Source organism: Sarcophilus harrisii, chromosome 1 (assembly GCF_902635505.1).
Source record: "Sarcophilus harrisii chromosome 1, mSarHar1.11, whole genome shotgun sequence".
Classification (NCBI taxonomy): Eukaryota; Metazoa; Chordata; class Mammalia; order Dasyuromorphia; family Dasyuridae; genus Sarcophilus; species Sarcophilus harrisii.
Window position 1 is genome coordinate 190,933,889 of NC_045426.1, and position 26,339 is coordinate 190,960,227.

At 35.9% G+C, this 26,339-nt stretch overlaps 1 protein-coding gene across 6 annotated transcripts in view; it reads left to right on the plus strand.

Moving 5' to 3' along the window:
• The first annotated feature begins 2,487 nt into the window (after positions 1-2,487).
• Positions 2,488-26,339, plus strand: part of RHOBTB3 (Rho related BTB domain containing 3) — a 109,731-nt gene continuing 85,879 nt past the window's right edge. The window contains exons 1-4 of one of the 6 annotated variants that reach the window (XM_031967840.1): positions 5,020-5,273; positions 11,676-11,834; positions 23,886-24,283; positions 24,526-24,754. In XM_031967840.1, the coding sequence (XP_031823700.1) occupies positions 24,282-24,283; positions 24,526-24,754 (231 nt within the window). In that variant the 5' untranslated portion in view covers positions 5,020-5,273; positions 11,676-11,834; positions 23,886-24,281. Of the gene's footprint in view, positions 2,611-5,014; positions 5,274-11,675; positions 11,835-23,463; positions 24,284-24,525; positions 24,755-26,339 lie in introns of those variants that run through there. The other 5 variants (XM_031967820.1, XM_031967826.1, XM_031967849.1 and 2 more) reach the window with 5 other exon arrangements.

Consider the following 26,339-nt stretch of genomic DNA (forward strand, 5'->3'; position numbering starts at 1 on the left):
TGAGGAGTTTTGGGGACTCCCTTCTGGCGGCACAGAGGCTCCCTGTAAAGGAATTTACAGACCCGAAAACCTAAATTGATAAAAGAGGTTTATTGTGGGGATTGGAAGCAAGGTTAAAGTCTGGTTAGGGAAATAAGTGAGGGTAAAAAGAGGATGGCAGTGGAAAGAGTATTCCAGTGAGCAGAAAGACCTGGAGAACTGACAAGGTCTATCTGCAAAGACCTTAGTTGATGGAAGCTCATTATTTGCTTGTCTTGGCGAGGGTGGGAAACCTGAGCAGATTATCAGAATGGGGGCTGGGACAGCCAGAGCAGATCAGAACAGGTGGAGACTGGGACAAGCCTGGATCTCCTATTGGAACTCAAAGGGGTGCTTTTGACCAGGATTTGTGAATCAAAAGCCCTGGCATTCTGGATTGATAATTCATCAGCCAGAAGGGGTTGGGAGTCAGAAAGGAATCACAAATCAATAGGAAATACAGTTTCTTAAAGGGACCACAACCTGCTTCATTTAGATCTCCACATATGTGGGTTCAAGGGTTCCTAGATCTTATACAAGCACTCAAGCTACTATCAGATATAAGATAGCCTTCATTCTATCCCAAAGAAAATTCTAAAAACATATCAAGCCATGTGAATTCTGAAACCAGTTTATTCTCTTCCCTTTTCAGAAAATGCTAAAATGCTCATCTAGAGATCTTAAATTTCCCAGACTGTCTTATTACCATAGTTAAGGCAAGCCCAAACTGCCTTATCATCTTTAAAACACCTATGATGGTAATCCAGGCTTTCCCAGACTGTTAGTATCTTCAAGGCAATCTCAACATTTCAATGTGTATCTTAGTTTCCATCTTTATTTCCCTTCTTCCCTTGAGAAAGTAACTTCCAAGATTATATTTCCTCTCTAAAAGATATGCTTACTGGAAAAAATGTACAGAAATTGATGCTGAGCAAAACAAGCAGAAGCAGGAATACATTAATACACAATAACAACAAGAATGGGCAATAATCAACTGTGAAATACTTGATTTTTCTCAATGGTTCAATGATCCAAAGCAATCCCAATAAATAGACTTTGGAGAGAAAATAACATCTGCATCCAGAAAAAGAACTATAGAAACTGAATGTAAATCAACATATGCTATGTTCACTTCTTTTTTCTGTTTTTGTCCTCTCCCATCATTTTCCCCTTTAGCTCTAATTTTTCTCTCCTAATATGATTTATAAAGCAATGTGTATTAAAAATAAATTTTTTAAAAAAGATATGTTTATAGGGTATTACCTCTAATGGCTTCTTCCTCCTCATTAATTGTGAGTTCCACTAGGGAACTCATCTTTCCCCTTGTTAATTCACATGATAAACAGCAAAACTTTTAAATCTGTGATGAATGTCTGGTCACAAATGGTCGTGAATTTTTATGTTTTTTTTTTTTTTTTTTTTTTTTTTTTTTTTTTTTTTTTTACAATTTATTGGTCTCCCAAATCTATTTCTATTTACTACTCCTGGTAACTATGTTGAAGTTGGGAAGGGAAAGGAGACCCCAAAAGTTTGGGGTCACAGACCAGTATTGTGAGATATCTCAAAAGAACTTGCAAGCTTGAACCCATTTTTTGGTCAAGGGGTAAAATTTTATTGTAATTATATTATAACACCATTACAAGCAGACTATATTCCAAGAGAATTTAGCAGTGTGCTAAGAGAGAGAGGATACCTTTATCCAGCTTTCTATCATTGACATGCTAATTCTGTAGTCCAGAAGTAAGGCCAGGGCCAGGGAGTGGTCTCCTGAATTTGGTTCTCACTGACCAGTAATAAATTGAGGAGTGTTCTATTCAGAATCAGACACATTGTTTTTCTTAGATTGGGAGTGTGGGAAGTCCCTGAGGCAGACCTCAAAACTAGAAGATTTAGGATTACTAATTTATTGTTAGGACCAAAGCCTCCCCTAAATCAGGGGACCTCTAAATCATTGCTATATTGCATCACCTATTTTATCTCATCATAAAGGACTCACAGTAATTCGGAAACAATCAAAACAATTCTCTTTTTCTTTTCAGTGAATCCCACTTTTCTCAAGTTATTAAAATCCTTCACATTCATAATACTACCCTAGAGAGTGGAAATATGTTTGGGGTGTTCAGAAGTATAACCTCCCAACATTCCAGAAAGTATCATTTTCTAAGGGTCCTATATAGTCTCTCAGATTTGTAGCAGTGCCTTATTTATTGTCCTCCCCTTGAATGGAAAATTTAATTGGGATTATTAGCTAGACCCTTCTCTTCTGACTCACACAGACCAAATCACTTTAGATAATTCATCCTCAGTTTTATAGCTCTGAGTCCCTTGCCATTCCTATGCTTTAGGGATCGTGTGCATGATCCTTTCCTTCTCAAGAGGCTATCAATTGTTCAAGAATTCTCAGGAACTCCCTGTCCTCTGATAGAATCTAGATTTTGGAACTTTCACACGTCAAGTTGCTAGAAAGGTAACCTAAGAGGTTGGCACTGCCCAGGAAATACCCTTCTTTTTTTGAAGACTGGATTCCAAGATCACACTGCCCAGAAAATCTCTTCTCTCCTCCTCTACTCAATTCAAGAGGCTGGAGTTCAGGTACTTTACACTGTCCAGAAAACTCCCTTTTTTTCTTTTCCCCCTAAATTTCCAAGAAGTCTCAAGGCTCTTCAAGAAAGTTAGAGTCCAGGCATTCCTACCACTTAGATAAACTGGTTTCTCTCTACATGGTAGCTTTGTTTTTCATTATGTAACTATTACTCCAGAGCCACAGCTAGGAATTCTCCTGAGTCACCTGGAAATACTCAGAGCACTCCCATACTTTGCTCCAAGGGAGTTCTTAATGGCTCACCTCACTAACCCAGGAGACTCATGTCAGCTTCTAGCTAATCTCATACTCTCAAAGGCAAGGTGAAATGAACAAAAAGATATGGAGGTTGTAAGACAAAAACTGTAGTGGTGGGAACCAAACACTTCATCTTAGAAGAATTTTCTCAACTGAGTGGCAATCCCTTCAATGGGATATGCTTTCAAAAGTCCCAAATAAAAGCTTACCATCCTGTAAACTATCTACTCACTTCAAGGAACTCCCTTAATCAACCCTTTATTTTGGCTATTGCTAAAAAAAGTTGCAAATTATATGTAAACTGGCATTCACAATTTGGCTTTTTTAAATCCTTAGCAAATAGCATAGCACAAATCCATTAGCCTGTCATCCCCCTTGCCTCCCCATGTAAAAAATTTATTTCATTTTTTCTCTGGGTTACAAGTATAGATAAATAATAAGAGAAGTAAAATAATCATTATTTATTCAGTATAATGGGTAATACTTATGGAGTACTTATTATATGTCAAGCACTGTGGTAAGCATTTTACAATTAGTATTCTCATTTGATCCTCACAATAATCTTGGGAGACAGGTGCTATCTGTGTAACAGATAGGGAAACTGAGGCAAATAAGTTCAATGATTTGCCCAGGATCATGTAGCTAGTGACTATTTGAGGTCACATTTTAACTCAGGCCTTCCTGATTCTAAGCCTGGCATTCTATCCATGATGCTGCCTCTGACTTTCATGAATGGTCATTGATTCTTGTTGCATAACATATTACTTTCTTTAGCTTACTCTCTGTGAAATGTGTATGGATTCATCATACAATCAAGTGCATTTTGTGATTTTTCTATAAATTTATTAGATTAGCTTTACATTTTATTACTGTTTAAAGATTTATTCTAACGTCTCATGGAGATGACCCTGAGTTCTTAAAGTGCAAACTCTCATGTGCTCTACTGAGCTAGAAAGAATTCAAATATGGCCCTCTTAAATACTCTATGTTTATTGCCCAAGAATAAACTTAACTTGAGTATGGAGAAGAACCAAAGGGCTTGCCACCCAGCAGAAATTCGTAAAATGGACAAAAATTGCAAAATGACTCTTTCTCTTGTAGAGACCCTTTTCTACTTTAGCAGTTGCAGAAAAGTGACAGCAGGTGCTAAAAATGACATAATTCTGAATTCACAAATGTTATAATCCAGCCAAACTGAGGACCTGGCTGTTTCTCACACTGTCTCCAGTACTTGAGTAGTATTCCCTTTACACTTTTGCTTCTTAAAATTCCTAGTTTCTTTCAAAGCTCAGTTGTTACATGGCCTTTCCTGATTCCTACTAGTACTCTGTCCCCCCACCAAGTAATGCCTTCCTATGAATGAATATTACAAATCTTGTACATATTGGGGGCAGCTACGAGGGCCCAGGAGAGATACCAGGCCCAGAATTAAAAGACTCATCTTCATGAGTTCAAATCTGGCCTCAGATACTTGCTAGCTGTGTGACCCTGGCCAAGTCATTTAACCTGTTTATAAGAGTTTCCTCCATTTGTAAAATGAGAAGGAAATGGTAAACCACTCTAGTATCTTTGACAAAAACAACAAACAAAAATAGTGGGATCACAAAGAGTCTGAAAATATACTTATACATGTACATGTCATTTCCCTCCAATAATATGTAATCTCAGTGAAGGCAGTGATGGTTTCATTGTTGTCTTCATTTCCACAATACTTAACACAGTGTCTGGAATATAAAAGTTTAATAAATGTTTGCTGCTTTATTTCTTAATATGCAATTTAAAAACAACCCAAAACAAAGAAGTAACATTCATAGTGATATTCTTTGCTCTATGTTAAGCCAGAAGATATAAAGAAATTGTAACAAAATGGAAAAGGGGTTTGTATGTTCTCCTTGTAGAAGTAAATGAAGAAACTGACAGATTTTGGTTTCTTCATGTGTCCAAAGGCAATGAAAAACATAATTTTAAGGGGACATTGAGTTGTCTTACTTTGCAATGTTCATTTTATAGCATTTTACAGTTACATAGTGCTTTTCTCACAATTGCCATATTGTGAGGAAGGCAAATATTGTCCTATTTTCTAGATGAGGAAAGTAAGTTGCAGAGAAGTCTAGTGATGTGTCTGTAGTCATATAGCTAGTAAGTGGCAGAGCCAGTACTCAAGCCCAGATTTTTTTTTTAACCACAAATTCAGTGTTGTTTCCTTAATATCACATAAATAGACAAACATTATGAAGATAAATGCAGCTTAGGCACTGGTATCCATTTACAGAGGCTCTTCTATGAAGAATCAGATGAGATCCTCCAAACTTCCCAATGATTCCCAAATTGTGCTGCCTATGAGCCTGCCATTGTCCTCATTCCCTTCCCACTGGAACCTTGGACTCCATTCCTGGACCTACCCAGACTCTGATTGGTGAGCTTTTGACTTACTTTGCCTGGAGTCTTGTCCAAGACATTTTCTAGCTATTTCCAAATCATGCTGCCAAGGGCATCTCTTTACCTTCCATCCCCATTACATCTAGCTTCCCCTAAGTATTGTCTTTCACCATTAAAATGTAAGTTCCTTGAGAATAAGAACTATTTTTGCTTTTTTGTATTTATATTCTAGTTGCTCAGCACATAGTAAATGCTTAATACAGGCTTTATCATTTATTCATTCCAAAGTACATTCAACCCATACTTTGTTATTTAGTGTCACAAGTGTGAAAGTGAGTACCCAGAATCCTCTTGCTTGTACATTAAGAATCCTTTCTTAAAGAGTTGGGAAGTGCTAAAATAGACAAGCATTGAACAACATAATAATAAAATAAAATTTACTGCATCCTAAAAGACAGGAAAGAGCTGGTTACAGACATAGCAGCTATTTCAAGATCAGCTGTCTGTGTACATCAGCTAAATGAAAGTTGAAGTAATTGCTAAATTAGAAGAATAAAGATGAGGAAAAGATAGCATATGGGATTGGAGCAGATCCAGACTATTCTGCTTAAATCATAAGGGAATTGATAAAGTAGAAAGATTAATTCTGACTTCCATCATGTCCTACAGAAGTTTTTAATTGGTCATCACAGTGAAGAAGCTTAAAAAAAGGGGAAAAACATCTTGGCCACCAAACATCAAATCTCCTAGCTAAGTGAAAAGACATGACAATCAAAAGAAATCCTAATGGAGAATAAGGTCATTTGGGGAAAAAAAAATTACTAAGTAGTATGAACATTAAAACAGAATTGCTTCAAAATAGAGAAAAGCAGATAAAATAGTGCCCCAAGACAAGTCCTGGAACTGTGAAACCATTAAGGAGATGGGGTGAAATAACCTGTTAGCACAAAAAACTTGGAGATCTGGTCTTATTCAGGTAAGAGGGGACACAGTACGGGACAGGCAGCTTCTCAGTAAGCCAACAACCAGCTTCACCCCAGCAAACCAGAAGGAGATCCTGAGCCTCAATGACAGCAGGCAAATGCCAACACCAAGATGCCCCATGTGCTCTGGCATAGTCAGGGAAGTCAGCAGACTCCAGCTCTAGAAACTGTCACATGCTTTGGTGTAGCCCCGGGGAAACACAGAAACATCCTACTGGGCCTCAAATGCCCAGGTAAGCTGCCAACAAACCTACAGCCTCCGGCAGCATCAGCCACCCCCACCCTAACCCCTCAATATAGCACCAGACACAGACCCCCATGGGCCTTGGGGAAACAGTATCAATGCGTACCAGGTAAAGATCCAAAGCTTGCAGCCATTGGCACAAAAAGCCTGAGACAGTATTTGGTAGTCTTTCCACCTGGGAAGAAGACATCAAGTTAAAAAAAAAAAAGGGGGGGGGGAGGGAGCCAAAAGAAAAAAGAATCTGTTCATAGAAAGTTATTATGATGACAGGGAAAATTAAGACACAAACTCACAAGAGGACAATAATATCAAAACACCTAGGGATAAACCCCAAAGACAAATGGGAAGTAAAGTAATCTCAAGCCTAGAAAGATCTTATGAAAATACTTGAAAAGGAGCTTAAAAATTGTATCAGAGAAATAGAAGAAAAATTGGGGAAAAATCAGAATGATCAAAAGAATTATGAAAGAGAATTACGAAGAATCAATAGCTTGGAAAACTGCTTAAAAAGCAAAATTGGCCAAATGGAAAAGGAGATGCAAAAATCCATCGAAGAAAACAACTCCTTAAAGAGTACAATTGACCAAATGGAAAAGAAAGTAGAAAAGCTAATTGAGAAAAATAGAGAAAAGCAGTTGAAAAGAAAAAGATCCTCTGTGTTTTCTTTCACAATATGACTGTTATGGAAATGTGCTTTCTTAATGGAGGCTTGAGGTAAGAGAAAGGGAAAAATCTAGAATTTAAAGTTTTAAAAACAAATGTAAAAAATTGTTTCCAGTGTAACTGGGGAAAAATAAAAATATCAAATTAATTTTTTAAAAAGATTCTACTGAGAGTTTGGCTTGAGATCTAGCTAAATCAGATTATTTGGTGAAAGTAAAATTTGGGAAACAAAAAATGCCATTTTCATTTAATCTATTTTCAGTAATGATAATAGTAGAACTCTAGCATTTGGACTTTATCTCATGGATGATAATGGAATGATAATGGAAATGAAGATGAAATCAGGACAGATTACTGTATATGGACAAGGATGTACAAAAGAAATCTATTTTGGAGTCAACATACTTTTAGAAATACTTGTCAATAAATTCTTCAATACATTTCAAAGAAAGGAAGATTCCAAAGCAATGGCAAAGATTAAAAATAGTATTTGATTAAAAAATAGTTGACTGAGAAACCACAAACAACTTCTTGCATTTTCAGCATTGTAAAAAAAAAAAAAGTCTTTTTCTTTTGGAAAACAGGCTATTCCTTTATAAAAATTAGAACTACATCTGGGCCCAAAGAAGCTGGGGCATATTACCCTCTCCCTCTGTTCTAAGGGCCTTATGTAATCTCTATGACCATGTAGGTAGTGATTGAAGTAGATTTAGGTCTGGAGGAGATTAACTATCTAGATGAGAGTCAAGATTTCTTTTCTCTTATTTTTTGGTCTATTATACTTCTATTATACTCCAGGGAAATGATACTTAAAAGCTTAGGTTTGGGCTCATGTATAAGGATCTCCCTATAGGTAGGTAGTCCAACCTAAATAATTTATTAGACACATTTTGTTCATATATATATATATATATATATATATATATATATATTTGTGTATATATATAAAGCTGACACAAAAGACTCTATTGCTATACTCTATTGAAAGGAAACCTGGGAACATAAAATATCTGTTGGGACTGTTGAATAGTCATTTTACACTTCACTTTGGCTCTACACTATCACAATCCATCCACACACTCATCTCTCAAATAGATGTTTTCTGATAAGCCATGTCAGACATTGGGTATATCTTCTAGACAGGAGTCATCTTTTCCAAAGGTGTTAGAGTGGTTGCTGGTGACCTCTTCCAAAATGCAACAGGATCTGTTTGACCTGTTAGTCCAAAATCTGCCAGAGATATAGACTTATATATTGATTATGTCCCATTTTGTAGTGAACTTTATTGGGCAATCAATGTATGTAATTGCTTTCAGTGTGAGTCATACTGTCTCCATCTAATCTTCAGTCCTTATAGAAGTAGCCTTTATCACTTTACTCCTGGAGGGTTACAAAAGCATTTTGGTTAGTCTCTTTGCTTTAAAGTTCTCTTTTCCTCAAGTGCAAATCAATTCTGTCATCTCCAACTCAATAAGCTTCATTGGCTCCAGGATTAAATTAAATGCTTTAGTTAATATTTAAAACCTTACCTGTATTCTTCCTACCTTTCTGGATTTCTCACATTTTATTCTCTTCCACAGAGTCTCCAAACTCTACTGACCATCCTTGCACATATGTGCCTTTTCACTTACTCTCCCTCATCCCTGGAATACACTGTTTCTTTACTTTTATTTTCTCCCTTCCCTAGCTTATTTCAAGACTCAAATCAGATCCCACCTTTTGCAAGAAACCTGTCTAGGTTCCCTTTTCCTCCTCACTGTGTGCCCTCCTCCCCTTTGAGAGTAATTTCTGTCTATTCTGTATATATCTTGGTTGCATATTGTTTCATCCATGTGGACATTGAATTCATTGAGAGCAGTAACTACATTTTTCCTTTCTTTGCATCCTCAGTGCCTGCCATTTAATACATTCTTGTTGACTGACTCACTGGTTCTAGGATTATAAATTGCAGAGCATTTGCTATTCTGCAGGATGAAAGTTTTCTCACTATCATCATCTTATACCAAAGAGAAAACATAACAGAAAATAAAAACAAAAACCAACCCAACTAAAAAGTCCATATAAAATGGTGGTATTATTGAGTTGTACCTGATTATCTGTCTTGTGCTTTTTTAATAGCACAAAAGTCAGAACCAGGGTAGAAATTAGTCCCACTATGTTCTGCTTTTTTCTTTAGATTGCACCTGGAGCATGATGCTCAATTATAAGTACCAATTTTAGGAGGACTATATCTACATCACAAGAACAAGAATGAATAATAATGATGATAGCTAGCATTTACATGGCATTTAATATGTGCTAAGCACTGTGGTAATTGTTTTACATTTATCTAATTTGATCCTTCTAACAACTTTGTGAAATGAGTGCTATTATGATTCCATTTTGCATATGTGAAAATTGAGGCTGATTTTTTTTTAGTAAAAAATAGCTTTTTATTTTTCAAAATAAATACAAAGGCAATTTTCAACATTTAACCTTGCAAAATCTTATGTTCCAAATTTTTCTCCCTCCCTCCCCTTTTACTCCCTCTTCTAGATAGCAAGTAATCCAAAATAGGTTAAACATGTATAATCCTTCTAAACCTATTTCCACATTTATCATGCTACACAAGAAAAATCAGATCAAAAGGGGGGAGGGGAGAGAATAAGAAAGAAAAAACAATCAAACAAACAACAACAAAACCAAAAATGATGGCACTCTCCAATTCCAATAGACTTGTGATGGTCAGAGCCATCTGCATTCAGCAAGAGCTCTATCAGGACTGAATATGGATCAAAACATAGTATTTTTACCTTTTGCTTTTTTGTTTTTTTTCTTATTTACACTTCTCTATTCAATAGTAACTTAGAGCACTTTTCATATGATTAGAAAGGGCTTTAATTTCTTCGTTTGAAAATTGTGTTTATATTCTTTATCAATTGGAGAATGGCTTGTATCCTCATAAATTTGAATCAGTTCTCTATATTTAGAAATGAGGCCTTTATCAGAAACCTTGGATATAAATGTTTTTCTCCGGTTTTCTGCTTGCCTTTTAATCTTGGCTTCATTGCTTTTGTTTGTACAAAAACTTTTAAATTGAAAATAATCAAAATTATTCATTTTTCATTTCATAATGTTCTTTAGTTCTTCTTTGACCATAAATTCTTTTCTTCTCTATAGATGTGAGAGGTACATTATTCCCTATTCGTCTAATTTGCTTGTAGTATCACGTTTTATGTCTAAATCATAAACCCATTTCAACCTTATATTGGTATAGAATGTTGTGTTGGTAAATGAGGCAAAGAGATTAAGTCATTAATCCAAGACTGCATGGTAATAAGTGTCTGAAGTCACATTTGAACTCCAGTCTTCTTGACTCTAGGCTCATTGCTCCCATATAGCTTTCTATTATTTTGGAGATAAATCATATCAATTTAGTAACCTCAGTTTTTCCTTGTATATCAGGATCTGTGTTAGGTGCTGAGTACACAAAGACAAAAAAGGATTCTGAAAAGGGCCAAACGGTTGTCACACTCTTTCCATTAGCGATGACTTAAAATATCAGTTTATCAATCTCTGAAAAAGTGATTGAAAAAGAAGAGAGAAAGGACAATCTTGTATGGTTCATAGTTGAGAGTCCTTGAGCCTGATTGATGGTCAGTAAAGCTCTGGAGTCTGGCCAGTATAGAAGGGTGAGGTTTGTTTTGAGATATTTGCTTTCTAAACTGTCAAATATGGCTCTGGGACTACTATTGAGTTTTTTTCACTGTCAGGGTGATGGAAGATCTGGAGGGTCTTTGGTCCTGGATTTGAAAAATAAAAGTGAAGAAAATGGGAATATTTATCTTGGAAATGCCAGAGGAAAATTATAACTAACTTTACATACTTGGAGGACTTTAATGTAGAAAAATAACTACACCCCTACTATATTGTTTCAAAGGTCAGAACTAAGAGGAATGGTTACCAAGTCTCTGGGAAACAGATTTTTAGCCGAACATTAGATAGGACTCTATAACAAGTAGAGCTATCCAAACAAGGGACACAGCTACCTTGTAAGATAATGAGTTTCTTATTCAAGCAAACACTTGATCAAGGAAGGAGCTAGGATCATAAAGTACCTGACAGCTCTAGAATTTTATGAAAATGTTAACTGATTTTAAACATTTGTATTTCTAAATATTTCTCTTTGAAAAAAAAAGTTTATATGGCAAAAAGAGAAAAAGAAACAGAAAAAGGTAAAACTATTATAGAATGTTATATTATATATTTCTGGGCCCCTCCCTCCCTTTTTTAAAAATTGTAGACTATATGACAAGAAGAAACTAAGAATTTTTTTTTTAGGAGAGGAGGATCTAGCACCTCTTAACATGAAAGTCCAAAGAAGGATATTTCAGACAATCTGTGATCTCATTAATATGAGTCTTCTGGATAGTGTCACACAGCTAGTAACTGTATGGTTATCAATAAAGTACTCAGGCAGTCCCTTTGTTGTCCTTTGCTCTAACCACATAAGAAGCCATTTTCTCTAGGGCTAAATGTTTTTCTCTGCCTCTTTCGATATCTTTTATAGGGTTTCTTTTCTTCTGTTCTACTTTTCTTGCTGAATTCTACATGAGTAATGAGTTGTGGGAAGCTGGGTGTTGTAGTGTATAGAAGGCAGGCCTGGAGTCTGGAAGACTGGAAGACTATCTTCAAATCTGGCTTCAAACTTAATGCTGTATGACCCTGGGTAAGTCACTTAATCCTGTTTACCTCAGTTTTCTACTCTGTAAAATGAGCTGGAGATGGAAAAGGCAAGCTTCTATAGTATTTATGCCAAAAAAAATACCCCAAAAACAAAAAACCCCAATGAATTCACAGACAGTCAACATCATATAATAATCACTGTACACCTTCCCATTGCCCTTTGAGTGACATTAAATTTTAATTCTTTGAAGACTATTGTTTTCTATAATTTACAGAATTATATATATCACAGAATTAAAAGAATATTATTGTTTTTTAAAATGGTGTTCTTTTGTTTCCAGAAAGAGCTTATGGTCTTTAAAAATATTGTTTAATTTTTCAAAGACTGCTATCTTTTTCCTGTTTATTCTGTACTTAGCTTATCTGAAGTGTCTTTCCATCATATATATGGTCCAATTCTTAAGTTAGTCTATCCAACTGCATATCATAGTCTGGATAGGAGGTTTTCTTCATTTAATTGAGCTTTCTTGAGCAACCTGAACTCTTTGAAGTGATTATGTATTTCATTAGAAGATTCTACACTGTTCAAGAGATTGATTCAATCAGAATTTTATCTGTAAACTAGAGCTTCTGAAGGATTGCACTACATATAGTATATAGGTATATTCCTTCCATTTAGATCCTTAGATGGGCATATGTCACTAAGGTTGCAAGAATATGTCTCATTGTTTAGTGTTTTGCTTGATGTTAATAATTAGGGAATCTTTGAACAGTTTACCTCCATTGTTACAGCTTTTTAAAAATCTTATAGTTTTGAATTGAGCATAGAAGATATATTATTGGAGGAAAGTCTTTAAGGTAGTATTTTGCTCTAATGATTCAAAATAAGCAAAAAAAAAAAAAAAAAGGACAGTGAGATCTTGTATTTTCCATGTCTTTAAATCAATTGTGTGACTATAAAGATGTGATCAATATAGTAACAAAATTGTGTTGCATTCAGCATAGGACTCCTCTTTGTGTAGTTTTTCTTGTCTAATTTTATTCCCCAATTGTTTTTCTTCAATGCCATTTATATTTGCTTCCACCAAGGACAATGGCTTTAGTGTACAAATGTAATAGCTACATTGACCTTGATGGAGTTTTTTTTTAATAAAATTCTTTATATTTTACATTTTTTTCAACAATTTGTTGCCATCCTTTGAGTTTCATCCTTAAATATTCTCAAATAGCTTTGCTCAGTTGTGTTTTCCTTAATTTTTTCCCCTCCATTGTTTCTGAATGTTCTGTGACACACAAATAATCTTCATAATTTCCTACCATATATTCTCTAAGACTACACTAGTGTTGACTTTGGGCTCAATAACAATCTGTCTTGAAGAGATCACTTTTATTCTGGCTCAGGCTCCTTTGTGCCTTTATTTTCCAATTTTTGCAATTGATTTACATTGGTTAAAATACTTTTTAGTAATAATCAATGTCTCTGTTCTTTTTCCTATTAATGGTCAGGTTGAACTCTTCTAATTTGGTATTAGATTTTGACATTTTTCCTCACAAATTGATTTGACTGGTTGAGAAATGACTTCACATCATCAGTCATGTCCTATTAAAATATAATCAGTTTTACCTTTTTGTGTTGTGTTTAGCTGTTTATTATATGTTGTCTTCTGAATCTCTTTTTGAATATTCATGATAAAGAGTAAATGAAATAAAGTGAATAAAGACCTCTCATGGGAATGTGATCCTGAACTATGCCCTAATTGTGACTTGAGATTTTATCATAACAAGTTGAGCTATAGCTAAAAAGCTGCAGGTGTTCAATTGTCTTGGATGAACATTTTCCCTCCTGTTTCCCCCCAACTCTTAATTAGCATTTAAGTATTTCTTTTAAAGGTGATGATGGCTTTGGGAATTCAGGTAACAGAATTCTGCTTGTATAACAGTTCTCTAGAGAAATTTAAATTAAGAGTTTGTTATTTACTAATATTCTTTTGTTTCTGGGATAGGCCTGGACTCCCCTCTTCTCCCCCGCCCCTCCCAGGCAATGAAAGAAAAGGTAGGGAGAGAGGTGGGGACTTCTAGTCTATAAATCTTGTGTTCTGCAATTTGTGCTTTGCACTTCTCTACTGGCACCTCATCTATTAAGAGTTGCTTTTTCTCTCCAGATTATATAATAAATCCCTTTTTTGCTTTTTTTTTTTTTTTTTTTTTTTTTTTTTTTTAAATCTCGAGAGTCTCTGTTTTTAGTTTGGGTAAAGGTCACTGTCCCACACAATTTGGGGGGTTGTTCAAGATATTTCCTTTAGTGAGGAGTCTCTCTGGTACTGAATCCTTTGGTAGATACTCTCTGGAGTGTCCTCTGGTAGTCCTTGAACTCAGTTCAGAAACTCCCATTCTGTACCAGCAAATTCCCAAAGAGAAACACTCAGAGAAAGCAAAAACAGAAGTTGTCTAGCAAAAATTGAGGATTAATTTGGCCCAGGAGCAGAAGATAAGCCAGCTGAGAAAAGTTTGAAATCAGTCAGGTTAGTTTACAACCCAAGTAGGGCAAGCAACTGGTGAGGCGGGAGAGACAACTTTTCCTCTTCCAAGAACTGGTAAACTGCCTGCCTGACTGGGATTGCGAGCCTGTATTTCTCTCAGTCAGCCGAATTACAAAGGAAAAGATCTGGCTATTTGGGATTTAAAAATGCTTGTTTTTTTTGTTTTTTTGTTTTTTTTTTTTACATAATTGCATAATTTGCAAATAGTTTTTATCTAGAGAGAAGGACTAGTTCTGAGATGAGTTTTTAACACCAACTCCCCCCAAAAAAACAAAACAAAACAAAACAAAAAAACAAACAAACCTGACATTTCTGTGGACTTAGAACTAGCCAATTTTAGCCAATGCTAAAACATTTTAGCAGATTCTGGGGGTTTTGAGACTAAGTTTTAAATTGCTTGGCTATCTGTCAGCTATGGTGAATTAGTCTATTATATTTTAAGTAGGCGTAATTGTCATGATTCTTAAAGCCTTTTGAGGACCTAAATCTGAGGCTTACTGCAAAAGAGAAGAAAAAAAAAAACAAAAAACTTGCCTCTGGGATTTTCCATACTTTTCTCCCTTGGACAAGCTTGTGAAATCTGTCCTGGGAAAGCTGGTGTCCCTGGCTGGCCTGGTCTCTTCTGGGGTTTGCACTGGTGTACTGGTGCCCCAACATCTTCCACATCTGGCATGGAGGGTGGTTGTTAGGATTCTTACAAGGTACTAAGTCATTATAGAGACAATAGTTATTTAATTTAGCATGGTTCAGTATGATTGATTTAATCCTACAAGGAGATATTATGGGCCAGAACTTGAAACAAGGTAGTAAGTGGAATTGAGGAGACAATGGTTAAATCTAGTTTAGCATTGATTTAATCCTACAACAAATAATGGCTTTCTAGTGATATAATGATTGGTATATACTCAGTGTGAGGTATATGAGGAGGAGCTGTCAGGGCCAGAAGGACAAGTGCACTAGAAACTTTCTGAGGCTGAGACAGATTCATTTCATCTTCCATCTTTGTTGTGGCTGGAGGCTGAAATACAAACCTTTGGATTTGGAGACATTTGGAGCACGCTGGAGGCAGAAATTGGCAGAGGCAGAGGACTAGCAGCAAGAGTTCTCGGAACCAAGGAAAGAGATAGAGCTCTAAGAAAGCTAACTGGGCCCCAGGAAAAGAGACAAGACTTTGAAGGAGACAATAAAGGATTTGGACTTTAATTCCTGGCTGCATTTGGGGTGATTACACCAAACTGAAATGAAGGCTGCCTCCAGAAGCCCCCCAAGAAACCTGCTCCCAGAGAACATTAAATTTTAGAGAAGAATGTTATAGGTGGTTGGCTTGTCACTGGGCCACAGAGCTACAATCGGACACTTGGGTCCAAATTTCTCCAACCCTCTCCACCAGGGCGTAAAGTTTGCCAATTTCTTAGAGCTGTGTAGATGGACTTGAAAGAGTAATTTTCTGCCACCTTGAATTTTGGGATTATTTATGTTTAAATTGTAATTCTGATTCTGAAATGTGTGTGATAAAATTGTGAGCTTGTTTATTCTGGTAAGAATGTTAGAAATATGTTTGCTTTGATACTGAAGTATTGCTACTAGAAATTTGAATCTGTATTTGATTTGATTTTAAGTTAAAAAAATTTTTTTTGGTTCTCTGGGAACTTACCTAAAAAGGTAACAGGTTTGTATCTCCTAATTAGATGAAATGTATTTATGCTATTGTGTTGCTTTCTAAATTATATATTGGATAATTTGTAAAAATTGTACAAGCTGTGCTTTAACATTTTGTCAGCCCAGCTGAATATGTGGCATGAATTTTGTGAAATTTGGTCTGAAGTTATTTAAATATTACCTATATTCTGAATCAAGATTTGTCTTTCTCCCTTTAACAAAGAAGTAAAAGCAAGAAAAATTGGCATATAGGGATATGTGTAATTGCAGAATATATTGTGTCTGAAAAATGTGTGATATGTATAAAGATAAATAAGAATGTATTCAGGAGATGTCCCTCATTCCAAAGTATTCGTTAGGTTTTAATGAAATGATACCAGTGGGGAAATTGAAACAGCTTTCCCCTGAGCTCTGCTGCTTTAAGAGGGGTTGGTGGAATAACATTGAACAAATTGTGCCAAATTTGGATTGGTAGAGACTATTGATTCTGATAAAGTAACATATTTTACTTCTAACATTTTATAAGAAATAATGGGAAGGGACTGCAAATTTAGTGGCAATTCCATATATCTGGGGATCTGCTCTCATCAAAGAAAATGGAAAGAATGAATCTAAAGAAACAGATTACTAAATTGATGTTAGAGATTTGGACCAAATGTTTGCCTATTTGCTTTGTTAAAAAATTAGAACTGTCTCCAGAAGTGATTTGGAATTTTCCCCATATGAGATTGGCTTATTTTATTTGGGAGGAAAAAGGGAAAAGACCGTCTGTTAAAACAAAGGATACATTTTTAAGGAATTATATACTAACAGTGTATAATCCCCTTTAGCCTTTAGGAAGCAAGAATTGCAGACCCAGACAATACCTTTGGAGCTTGCATTTCCAGGAGAGTGGGTGCTAACTAAGTTCTGGAAGAATAAGAGTGAGACGGACTTTACCAGACTATACAAATGACTTAGACTGTAGTCTGGAGGCTGAGAATACAAGGGTTAAAGGATCTGTAGAGGAACTTCAAGAATGGACTATTAAGGATTTATAACCTCTAAAATTGATTTTGCAATTAGGAATGTTTTGGTAGGAAGGGAGATTAATTGTGCTTAGAGGGATTTTTAATATTAGTTTTGTACCTCTTATTTATATTTCCAGAAAAATTTATTGTAGAGACTCCTCAATTAGAGGAAGTTGAATTAAAATTTTTTAGAATTAAGAAATTATTGTTAATTCTGATAGGATTCTTTAACATGAAATTAGGACAGTATATTCTATATTCAATGTGTATTTTAATTGGTTGTACTGAGTCATTTTAAAGCTGGTCCCATTGTTTAGGGAGGTTCTGAGAACAATGGTCTATGTCTTTGTCCCTTTGAACATGTTCAGGTATTAATCATGTTTTGATGCAGATTGGTTATTAAAAATCTTCAAGTCTAATGTTGAATTTAAAACCTATCTACTTAGATATGAAGATAAACTGTGAACTTAATAGGATGAATCTCTTACTGTTATCAATATAAGATTATAGTCAATATTTATTTAGCATATGTGATCCTTGAAAGCTAAATTCACTTAAAGATTTGATTAATAAGACTTGCTATTTGAGATAAAATCTCTTGGGACTGTAGCTAATGTTATTTGGAGTTTTGAATTCAGGTATGATTGTCTGATGGAGCATCAAGCCACCATCTAAAAGGAATATGCCACAAGCTACTCAGAGGAATATGATCCTGAATTGTTACAGGTGGAGGTTAGTATTTGGGCAAGATTTGGGAGGACAACTTTGGCCTCCATTTAAGGTGGGAGCCTTCTGATTCAGTTTCTCAGTGGTGTTCCTTTGAATACGAGCCAACCTGATTGTTCCTGAATCTGGCTATAAGGTGGAATTGTTATTGCATATAATAGCTAAGGATGTTTTATCCTGTCATATATGTTCTCTCAGGCTGATGCCTGAAGCCCCAGTTTTTGATTATAATCATGTTTTTTCCTCTTATAGCAAATTTCTGTAATGAGGGTAAGTGTTCTGTAGAAGCTATGAGCATAATTCAAGTATATAAGATCTTGCAGTTCCCTATCTGAAAATGTGTGGTCATTATAACATAAATAAATAGGTAAGTGAGTATTTGGTCTAGTCATCTATCTGTTGCTAGATGCACTTATCTGTTTCTTTTAGCATTGTATAGCAGTTCTCTAGGGAAATTTAAATTAAGAGTTTGTCATTTACTAATATTCTTCTGTTTCCGGGATAGGTCTGAACTCCTCTAGACAATGAAAAGAAAGGTGGGGAGGGAAGTGGGGGCTTCTGGTCATAAATCTTGTGTTTTGCAATTTGTGCTTTGTACTCCTCTATTGACACCTTGTCTGTTAGGAGTTGAGTTGTTTTTTCTCTGGAGATCATAATGAATCCCTTTTTGCTTTTTTTTTTTTTTTTTTTTTTTTTTTTAAACCTTGAGAGTCTCTGGTTTTTTAATTTGGATAAGGGTCACTGTCTCACACAAGAGGAATGGTTCTTCTGTGTAGTTTACAAACCTTTGAATAATTAGGTTTCTTCTTGTTTGTACCATGCTTTTGTTGAGGAGAAAGACACCCCAATAAGATTAGGCTCCCGCAATCAGTGTCATGAGTTTGGTGAAAGAATTCACAAAGTTATTAAGGGGCAAAGATTTATTATGCTGTTTGACAGTGAGCTAAAGTTCCAAGGGAATCTAGCAAAGAGTCAAATCAAGATAACTTTATGGGAAAGAGAAACAAAGATTAGGTTGATATGCTGATATTATGGTTTAGAGGTACAAGTGCAGAGTGGTGGGAAGTGTGGTAGTTCACATCATAGAGTTCTATAATTTACTGACCAATAGAATCAGTATTGAATTAGTTCTATTAGCCAGCATTGTTTGTGATACTCCCAAGATCAAGTAGCCCTGTAGGCTTTCTCAGGCTTTGCCACTTTCTTACATCTCTTCACTTTCTTTTATTTTTTCCATCATCCTCTCCTATGACCACTTATACATCGAAATTGTCAAGAACTAAAATATATTTTTGCTTATTTGGAGGGTCTTATCAAATTGTTTTTTTTTATTTTATTTAATAGCCTTTTATTTACAGGTTATATGTATGGGTAACTTTACAGCATTAACAATTGCCAAACCTCTTGTTCCAATTTTTCCCCTCCCTCCCCCCACTCCCTCCCCCAGATGGCAGGATGACCAGTAGATGTTAAATATATTTAAATATAAATTAGATACACAATAAGTATACATGACCAAAACGTTATTTTGCTGTACAAAAAGAATCAGACTCTGAAATATTGTACAATTAGCTTGTGAAGGAAATCAAAAATGCAGGTGGGCATAAATATAGGGATTGGGAATTCAATGTAATGGTTTTTAGTCATCTCCCAGAATTCTTTCTCTGGGCACAGCTGGTTCAGTTCATTACTGCTCCATTGGAAATGATTTGGTTGATCTCATTGCTGAGGATGGCCAGGTCCATCAGAACTGGTCATCACATAGTATTGTTGTTGAAGTATATAATGATCTCCTGGTCCTGCTCATTTCACTCAGCATCAGTTCGTGTAAGTCTCTCCAGGCCTTTCTGAAATCATCCTGTTGGTCATTTCTTACAGAACAATAATATTCCATAATATTCGTATACCACAATTTATTCAGCCATTCTCCAGCTGATGGGCATCCACTCAGTTTCCAGTTTCTAGCCACTACAAAGAGGGCTACCACAAACATTCGTGCACATACAGGTCCCTTTCCCTTCTTTATCTTATCAAATTGTTTATAAAATTTCCCTATGTCCTGATTTTCCAGAATATATGTGGGCACATATGCTATTGTTGAAGTTGCAGATGTGAACTCAAAATACTAGCAGGTGCATAGATCTCCAAATCAAGAGATAAAGATTTTATTAAGCTGCTTAGAGACCAAGACGAGTTAGCTAGGAAAGGGGTTTTAACAATTAGCCAAGCTAAAGAGAACTTCCCGAGTGGAACTCACAATTTACCAGAAAGAAGACTGCATTTAAAGACCCCAAGAGGTGGGAGTTTGCTTTGTTATAAGGAGTACCCTTAAATGGGATTAAGCATCCTAAAAAGAGTCGGCAAAGATCTTCAGTATGAGCAGATCTTGTATAAGGGGGAAAAAAATTTGACATCACAGATTGGCTTTTTGATTAGATACAAGTAAGGAGTCTGACAGCCCCCTGAGGTGCGACTGTAATCAAAAGTCTACTTGAACAAAAAGCCTAAACAAAATCTAAAGGTTGCATTAATAATCTTAATAGTACTCCTCCCAGTTTGCCTTAGGGAATAACTAGGCTTCCACATTGTTTACAGAGATTCAGGCTTTCTCTGCCAATGCCCATGGCTACCCAGCACCTCCTTACTCTAAACATTTTCACTGTCACATTTTTGCAAATGCTTTTCATGAACACTACTACATATGACTAAAGGTGCCATGAGATGATGTTTCATGTTATCTGTGGACATACAATGAAATCAACTCTATCTCTTTATTTTTATCTCCAACTTGTGAAACATCTTTTCATTTTAGCTACAACTTCCGTTTATCCTCTGTTCTCTTTAAGGAGAACAAGATAGATACATTGTTATCCACTAGTTGGCCATTTATGAAGATCTCACATTTAGAATACCAGTCACAAAGTTAAAGTTTATATGTATCATCTAAAGTTATTCTTAGCATCTTCTGTCCTCCTTTCTGGTATTACACTAGCTAGCACTGGTTTTGTGTCCTTAGTCCTGCACAAGATTGAAGGCCAGTTTGTATTTATTTTTAATTTCATGGGTTACTATAGCTGAAGAATTCATCACTAAGTAGACAGCAAGGCTAGTCCTCTGAAAGCAGATATAGTCTGTTGCTTGTACCTGTTAAAGCTCTTCCAACATGGTAGAGAATGCTTTGTTGTTCAGTCCTTTCAGTTGCATCTGACCATTTGTGACCCCATTTGAAGTTTTCTTGGCAAACTATGCTAGTATGTTTTGCCATATCCTCCAAATGGGTCCATATGCCAAGCTAAGTGACTTTCCAAGATTACACAGCTAAGAAATCTCTGAGCTGGATTTGAACTCTGATCTTCCTGACTCCAGGCCATGTCATCTATCTACTAAGCTACTGTTTACCTCTGAGAAAAGGGAGTGTATGCATTCTTTTGAGAGAGCTTTTAAAAACTTAAGTTGAACTTTTAATGAGGTATCTGAATATCTGGAGAAGGATGATGAATTAACTTAATATTAAAATAATATAAAAACAAATAATCAAAATAGCATCATTTACACCTGGATCTTATTCTTTATCCTTATACCTGGGAAAATATTAAAATGCTTTCAGTTAAGCCAAATATACTTAGAGCAAATCTTTGGATAGAGCACTAGCCATGTCCTTAACATATTCTTGTCAAAGAAAGAATCATCATTGTTAGAATGTGACCTTCTATTGGAGCATGAACTTCTGGGCTGCAACTTGTTTTGTTTTTGTTTTTGCTTTTTTGTATTTCTAGCACACTCAGTCTGTGGCTTCAAAACAAAACTGACTAAAGTCTTATTAATAACCAGGTGATATGATTTACTTTACTGGTTTTTTAACTTGGAGAATGTTATACATACATGAATAATTATACAAAGTTGAAAACCAATGTAAATTGTTTTCAAACTTAGCTGATAGGTCCTGGGTAATTAAGTAGGATTGGCAGAGAAAGCCAGAAATACTGATAAAATTTATCTCTGAGGTAAACAGGAAAAAGCAGGGATTGGGATCAGGTCATCCCCTTATAGGCCCATCCCCTGTGGAGGTCTTGGGTAAGCCCATCTTTCTGTATCTAATCAGAAAGCCAAATTATGTTAAATTCCCTCTCCCCCTAGGTTAAATTTCCCCTATATATCTATGCCATCTTTGGGTTAGCCTACCAGAGTAGTCTGCCTCATGGTGTCTTTCTCCTTGTATCTAATTAACTCTTTTAGAGTGCTAAACTTCTCTATGGATTTAGCCTATCAGTTAATGGCTAACTCACCTCATGGTATATTTCCTTTTCTCCTGGTTAACTGTGAGTTCTATTGGGGAACTTGTTTTTTTCCATTGTTAAAACCCCTTTCCTTGCTAACTGTATGTTCTCCCAAATCTATTTGATATTTACCATTCCTGGTGTCTGTTGTATTTCTTCATTTTATTTATAACCTCTTCTCATAAATAAATGTATCTTTTAGGCAAAGAGGCCATAAAATTCATCACATGACTGAATCCCAATATTTGACACCTATACAAATCTCAGCATTTGATACAGGAAAATCATTACCTCTTGTAGGAAACAAAATCTTACCAAGAACTTCTCCATCCATTCTCACACAATTTTTCGAATTTAAGTTTTTTCACCCACCTGTAAAATGAGAATGTTGGACTAGATAATCTCTAGATTTTTATGATGGTGATATTCCATGACACTCAGTTCTTGATCGATATATTTGGCTTTCTATCAACTGCTTTGAATAAATGTTTGTACAAAGACTTATGTAGGTTTTTTAGGGTTATCGCATTATGCAATGTGATATCCTATAAGAACTATAAAAACCTATGGAACATTATGATGGTGTTCTATTCATTTGGTACTGAGTGCTTTTATAGTATGAGTGGTGCATGGCTAGTTGGATTGCTGGACTTAAGAGTCAGGCCCTCTTCTGACATTTGCTATGTGTAACCATGTGTGAGTTGGAATGAAGAGATGGTGCAGTGGATAGAGTGAGAGCCTGTGGTCAGAAAACCTGAGTTCAAATATGGCCTCAGACACTAAACCAGCAATGTGATTCCTGTGTAAGTCATTTAACCTGTTTGCCTCAGTTTCCTTATCTATAAAATGAGCTGAAGAAGGAAATGTCAAACTACTTCAGGATCTTTGCCAAGAAAACCCCAAATAGGGTCAAAGATGGCTGAACAACAAAATGGGCAAGTCTTAATTTTTCTGAAACTTAGTTTTCTTCTCTGTACAATTCAAATAATAGTACTACATGCAGTTGTTGTGAGGCTCAAACTAGATAATATATGCAAAGGGCTATATCAGTTATTGGCTTAGTCTCTACAAATACACAGACTGTCTAATAAAAATCCTTAAAAAATTAAAGGTTAGGCATAATCATTTGTCCGGTAAAATATACCTCCCCACCCCCACCCCACTATTTACAATCTATTGCTTTAGATGATGGGGGTAGAGTATACTACTCTTTGTATTATTAAAAGATGTCAATTGTTATATAGCACAATCATCTCCCAATCCACATTAGCCAGTTTCTTTTTTGAACAAACTGTATCAGCATAAATGCTGCTTCTAATTTCTTCTAAGCTTAATTTTAAAGAACTCTCCCGTACGTGTATTTATTAAACAAAATTTAACAGTAACACAGCTATAAAAATGATTTTTAAACATTTTTTTCAGTTCAACCAAAAAAAAAAAAAAGAAAGAAAGAAAAGGGGAGTGTGTGTTGAAAACGTTAAGGGCAAAATTGTTTAAATCCCAAGATCTCTTGCTTCCTCTCTTTCCTACAGCAGTCTATATCCAGAGGGAGCAGCTACACCTCCCCCTTTCTTCCTGCTGGTTTGGATCGGATCTTTACAATTCACCAAACTTGCTGCAGGGCAGAGAGGCGGCGGTGAGCGGTGAGCTCTCTCGAACTACATTTTCTTTCTTAATTGATTTTCCCGAGCTTCCTAACCCGCCCAGCCCCCTCCTCTAGCTTCCAGCGTGGCTTAGGCCTTGGAAAGGGGGAGGGGGTCTTTTCTTTGGAGGGGGGGACTGCCCTGCCCCCGCATTACGTGGGCTCTGCAGAATCGCCCCTCCACAGTTGCACGTGTGGTGCACTTGGGTTGGCGAGGATTTTTTCTTCCCTCCTTCCCAGGGCCGGGGGAGGAGGCGATCGCCTTTCTGCTAACTGGCCGCAGCCCGAGAGGAGGAGGTGATTTAATATGCTGACATTCACCTAGCTGAAGATTAACTCGGTACGCGAGTGCCCGGGCTGTCACATGCGGCCGCCCATTTACATTCAGGGACCAGCCGCAGCAGAGGCAGCAGCAGCAGCAGCCCTCAATAGGATGGTCCAGAGCTTTTCCTGATTGGTCTGGAAGCCCACGGGGAAGCCTTGCTTTTGCCGCAACGATAGTAGAGGAAGGAGCATTTGGGTGGAAACTATTGGAAATGAGAAAATCCACGGGGTAAACAAGCCGGACTTTTATCATGAGAGTGCTTGGGAAGCTGCTCTTTTCTCATTCGCTGCTTTGCCTTTGGATTTAAGATCATGTACGTATCCAGTTTTTGCCTCTTTTTTTTTTTTTTTTTTTTTTTGGTTGAGTAATTTCAAATAGAATTCAATAGATTTTTTTTTTTTTTGCATTCTTACTTGAAAGCAGCTTATTTTCGTCTTTGCCTCCTTCCTTGCTTTCCTTCACTTCCTGTTCTGATAAAAGTGGAAAATCGGTCTCAAAAATGTTTCTTCTTTCCCTTCCCCCTTCTCTCTCTCTTTCTCTCTCTCCCTTTCATAGGTCCATTCACATTGTTGCATTAGGAAATGAAGGAGATGGATTTCCTGAGGACAATCGTCAATCAGGTCTGATCTGGACTTATCTAGGGAGAAGTGCTCTCGTTTCAGAGACAGAAAGCAGCTTGTTGCTGAACTCTGATGCCAGCTCGATTGCATATCCTGTATTTACTGAATATCAAGCCTGTGTGTTTGGAAATGTCAGACTGGTGGTACATGATTGTCCCGTCTGGGTAAGAGAAAGCAGCAGCACTATCCACTTCTAAAGGAATCTGGAAGCAGTGGTTTTTTTTTTGTTTGTTTTTTTTTTTTTCCCCCTTTTAACTCAAGTTACCCTACGAGTTTAGGCACCATTTATTTTTATCCCCCTTTGGTCATTCGCTTCACTGGGGAGAAAAAAAATTAGTCAGCTAAAACTCTTTGTGTTGAGCACTTATTCGTACAAATGCATCTCAGATACTATTAAATCCTTTGCTACAAAGACAGCTGAGTGTGGAACACATTAAATGATAGGGTCACATTGTTGCGCCCAGAGAGAGCAATGTTTTTTTCCTGTTACTTAACGTGTAATATTGTAGTAATGATATTCTAAAAATAAAACCCTCTGAAACCTCATAGGCAAAACTTTTTAAAACGAATCAGTTTAGAAAGAGGACTAGATTTGAAAAAAAAAATAATTGTGGCAGAAAAATGATTTTAAAATGTCTTGCTGGTTTAAGATTAGGGAAAATCAGGTTTACATGATGACAAAAGTATTTTTTTTAAAGGAAGGTAATTCCTATTGGTTACTTTTTATGATGTATAGTGATTTAAGGCAGAATAATAGTATAGGATGATAATTTTTTAACATGAATAAAAGACTTTTGTAATATAAGTAATTAAATTGTAATCACATTAATCGGTTTCCATCCCTGTTCCTGTGAAGTTACTGGAAAGGTATAGTGAATTTCACTATAGTCTCTATCTATCTCTATCTATGAGATGAGTATCTCAACTCTAGCTTTTGAAATTGTTAATTTGTCTTTGTTTGGCAGACACTTAATCTGATTCTTTAATTACATCACATTAATGCTGGATTTAGGGCCCTAAAAGTTCAATGGCAGGATTGCAAAAGTATAGATTATACTTCTTTGAAATTTTATCAAACACTTGGGCTTTTAAAAACTTAATCAGTATAAAAAGAAATTAGCAGTCATTAAAACATTTACATTGTAGCTATGTAGTAATTAAATTTGAAGAAAATTAAATTATTACTATTAGGTGTGTAAAATAAATAAAATCTAAAATAATCTCAATTCAGGAGTGATAATCTATCCTTGATAAAATTTGTGAAGTGGTTATCTGAATCTGTTTTCCTGCCAGGGATAGTTATGCCAACTAATTAAATAATCTATTTCTTCCCTTTTAGCAGACTTGCCTTATTGAATCTTAAAGTCAATAACAGATTGTTGACTTGTTAAACAGTGTTAGTAAAGACATTCAAACAACTCAACAAACTTTAAGCAAATAAAGTATCTTTGAGGAAAATAAAGCACAGTTTAAAGTAGGAATTGTGTCCCTGCTTTTTCTTTGACCCTTCAATATTTTGCATTTGTTGCATTTGGGTTATTTTATATTACTTAAAAACAATACTTACTCATTAGCTCTAGTGATGGGAATCTTCCAAGTAGATTAAAAGTTTTCATTTTGTCTATAAGAGGAAAAGAGATTCATTCTTGAAAATTTTTAAAAAGTTTCGCCATGTGCAAAAGTTACACCTGGAAATTTTTATGCTTCATCATTTTAGTGTAGCTATTGACTGGTCCTGGATTTGTTGCC